Source organism: Sesamum indicum, linkage group LG4, assembly GCF_000512975.1.
Source record: "Sesamum indicum cultivar Zhongzhi No. 13 linkage group LG4, S_indicum_v1.0, whole genome shotgun sequence".
NCBI classification, from domain to species: Eukaryota; Viridiplantae; Streptophyta; class Magnoliopsida; order Lamiales; family Pedaliaceae; genus Sesamum; species Sesamum indicum.
Window position 1 is genome coordinate 13,323,299 of NC_026148.1, and position 2,433 is coordinate 13,325,731.

Sequence of the window (2,433 nt, forward strand, 5' to 3'; positions counted from 1 at the left end):
TGGGGATGCAAACACTCCAGCAACAGAAGAATAAGAAACCGAACCCTTACATGCGCACACGATACAGTTTTCATATGTAACCATTACATTTCTATTCTCACTGTGCGTATTGAGAAATGAGGCGCTCGTCCAAAATGCCTAATTAGGATCTCACATTCTTGCTCATCAAGGATAGTAACAGAAATTCTAGCTATAGACCACACTTCGAGACAATAGACAGAAATATCATATTCAAGCACTAACATGCTATCAATATTTGGGTTCCCCCTCAATCGGAGCAGTAATTTTATGGGACCTGAATCCTGATATAACACACATGAAAAGTCAACCAGGAGCTTCAGACACCAAATAAAATCACTACTACTGCCAGATTATGGCAGAACCGCAGAGCCAGAATTGTGTAGTCAGAACCAATCTGCTACTATTCTAGCCTCACTAAAATCCAACTTTATAAATATACATAGATATTTCAATACTTCCTTAAGACAGGTTATTGCTCCAACACCGTCGATTCCACAAGGCTGTCATTTGCTAAGAGTCCTCTAAGGTGCAAACAATTAGTAGATTTATAAGTTGTGGTCATTTATCTAGCAAAAGACACTTTGTACCACATCAAACAAACTTATAATCAGCACCTCACACTTAAATTGAGATATTTATAGTATATTCTTGAAAGAGAAAATACAATTTTTCATTCAACAACTATCATCGTTAAATGGCTCTATTTCAAAATAAACAAGTAGTTTTGCTCCAAGTACCACGAAAGAAAGATCTCAGCAGATATTTATAGAAAAGCTGGAAGAGGCACTGCCGAATATACACAAACGAAACTGCTTCCATTCAAGGTCTAGAACGGCGTTACATGGTCCATCACATTATATTACAAAACTAAATACACAAGCAGACGGTAAATATTAGCGTAGTCTAGTTCTTGGCATCAGTTGAGTTATCCCCTACAACTACATTGATCTTTTCATACCTGAAACCCCCTGAAGGTGCTGTGCACTTGGTTGGGATTGTTAAGACTGTCTCTGAGCCGTTGTCAAATAATGCCCACAGGAACAGCACAATTAATGCAAGCAATGCACCACACCCTATCATGAAAACCAGTCCAGAAAGGAAGCCCAAAGCACATATCTTTCTCTTTTGTGCCAATTTCTCTTTGCTATGCTTGCTGGAAAACGCTCGTGGATCCAACGGTTGAGAATGCAACCATTTTGGAATACTCCTCGTTCTGAACTTCCAGGAATAAACACTAGTAGTCTGCATCGACTTTCCACTAGATGAACTCAACCCCACGAGGACTTCTTCATCTCTCCACATTTCGCCCAAATCAACCTGATACACCAACAGAGGATCATAGGGCCTGGAACTGCCAAATTTACTCAATCTAACCTCAATCCTTTTTGAGCTCGAGTCATAATCTATCCAAGAATGCAGCTTCACTCCACTATTCAAAACCAGATTGATAGATGAAATGTCGCTTGTCTTCACAGAAACAAGAGTACCCACATCAACACCAACATGGTTTGCATTCAAATCCCCGACATTCTCATCAAGCGAAGTATCAAATTCAACAGCAAGATACCGACTTTCTTTCGAAACCCCAAAACTCCCAGTAGAAAATTTCGACTGGAAGTTTCTGGGCACAATCAGAAAGGCCAGACCATCACCATTATGAGGAGAAATCGAGAAAGTGAAGTCAGTGGAAAATGAAACCGGCTTCCTTGACTTCGTGGTCGAGCTCAAAAGTCTAATGGGCTTTTTCTGGATCAGAAATCCAGAGCTCGGAGAGGAAATTTTGTGATCAGTCAGTTGAATGCAAGAGCTGTTGTTAGCGAACTTGGCGTCGCCGATTAAAACAAGGTTTGAACCAAAATGGGGTTTGTTGGGTAACGAAAGCGAGAAATGCAGAACTGAGAAAAAGGCCGAAAGGAAAATTAGAGGGGAAGACAGATGATTCGAGCGTTGAGTGTACGGAAATGCTTCAGATTTGGGCATTTTTCTTGGAATTTTGAGAAACTAGGGTTTGTGCCGCTGCACGGTTTTGGGGAAAATTCAGGGCCAGGGGAGTTGGGAGTTACTGTTATACGGTGAAAGAAGAAGCAGAGATCAGAGGGGCAATACGTAAATCACATAAGGATATTTATGTCCTTTCTATTTTTCTGTTAAAATTTTGTGTGTTTTATTTAGGGTAAATTATATTAACACCCCTGAGGTTAGATTAAATTACAAAAATACCCTTATATTTTATAAAATTGTAACTACACCATTGATAGGTGTTAGTGTAATATTTTTTAAGTTTTATAGGGTGTGTAATTGTAATTACAATTATAACCTCAACGCGTATAACTATAATTTCATAAAGATAAAGAGTATTTATATATTTTAACCTAATTTCAAGAGACGTTAATATAATTTATCCTTTTATTT

General features: G+C 38.6%; 1 protein-coding gene across 1 annotated transcript; it reads right to left on the reverse strand.

Annotated features, from left to right (window-relative positions):
* On the reverse strand, nt 816-2,123 carry LOC105160923 (L-type lectin-domain containing receptor kinase VIII.1). The gene has a single exon (XM_011078450.2). The coding sequence runs from the start codon at nt 1,999-2,001 to the stop codon at nt 925-927; it is 1,077 nt and encodes a 358-aa protein (XP_011076752.1). The 5' UTR covers nt 2,002-2,123; the 3' UTR covers nt 816-924.

Bases quoted from the DNA above. Each gene is read 5' to 3' on its own strand.
- LOC105160923 (XM_011078450.2), bottom strand. From the start codon at position 2,001: ATGCCCAAATCTGAAGCATTTCCGTACACTCAACGCTCGAATCATCTG.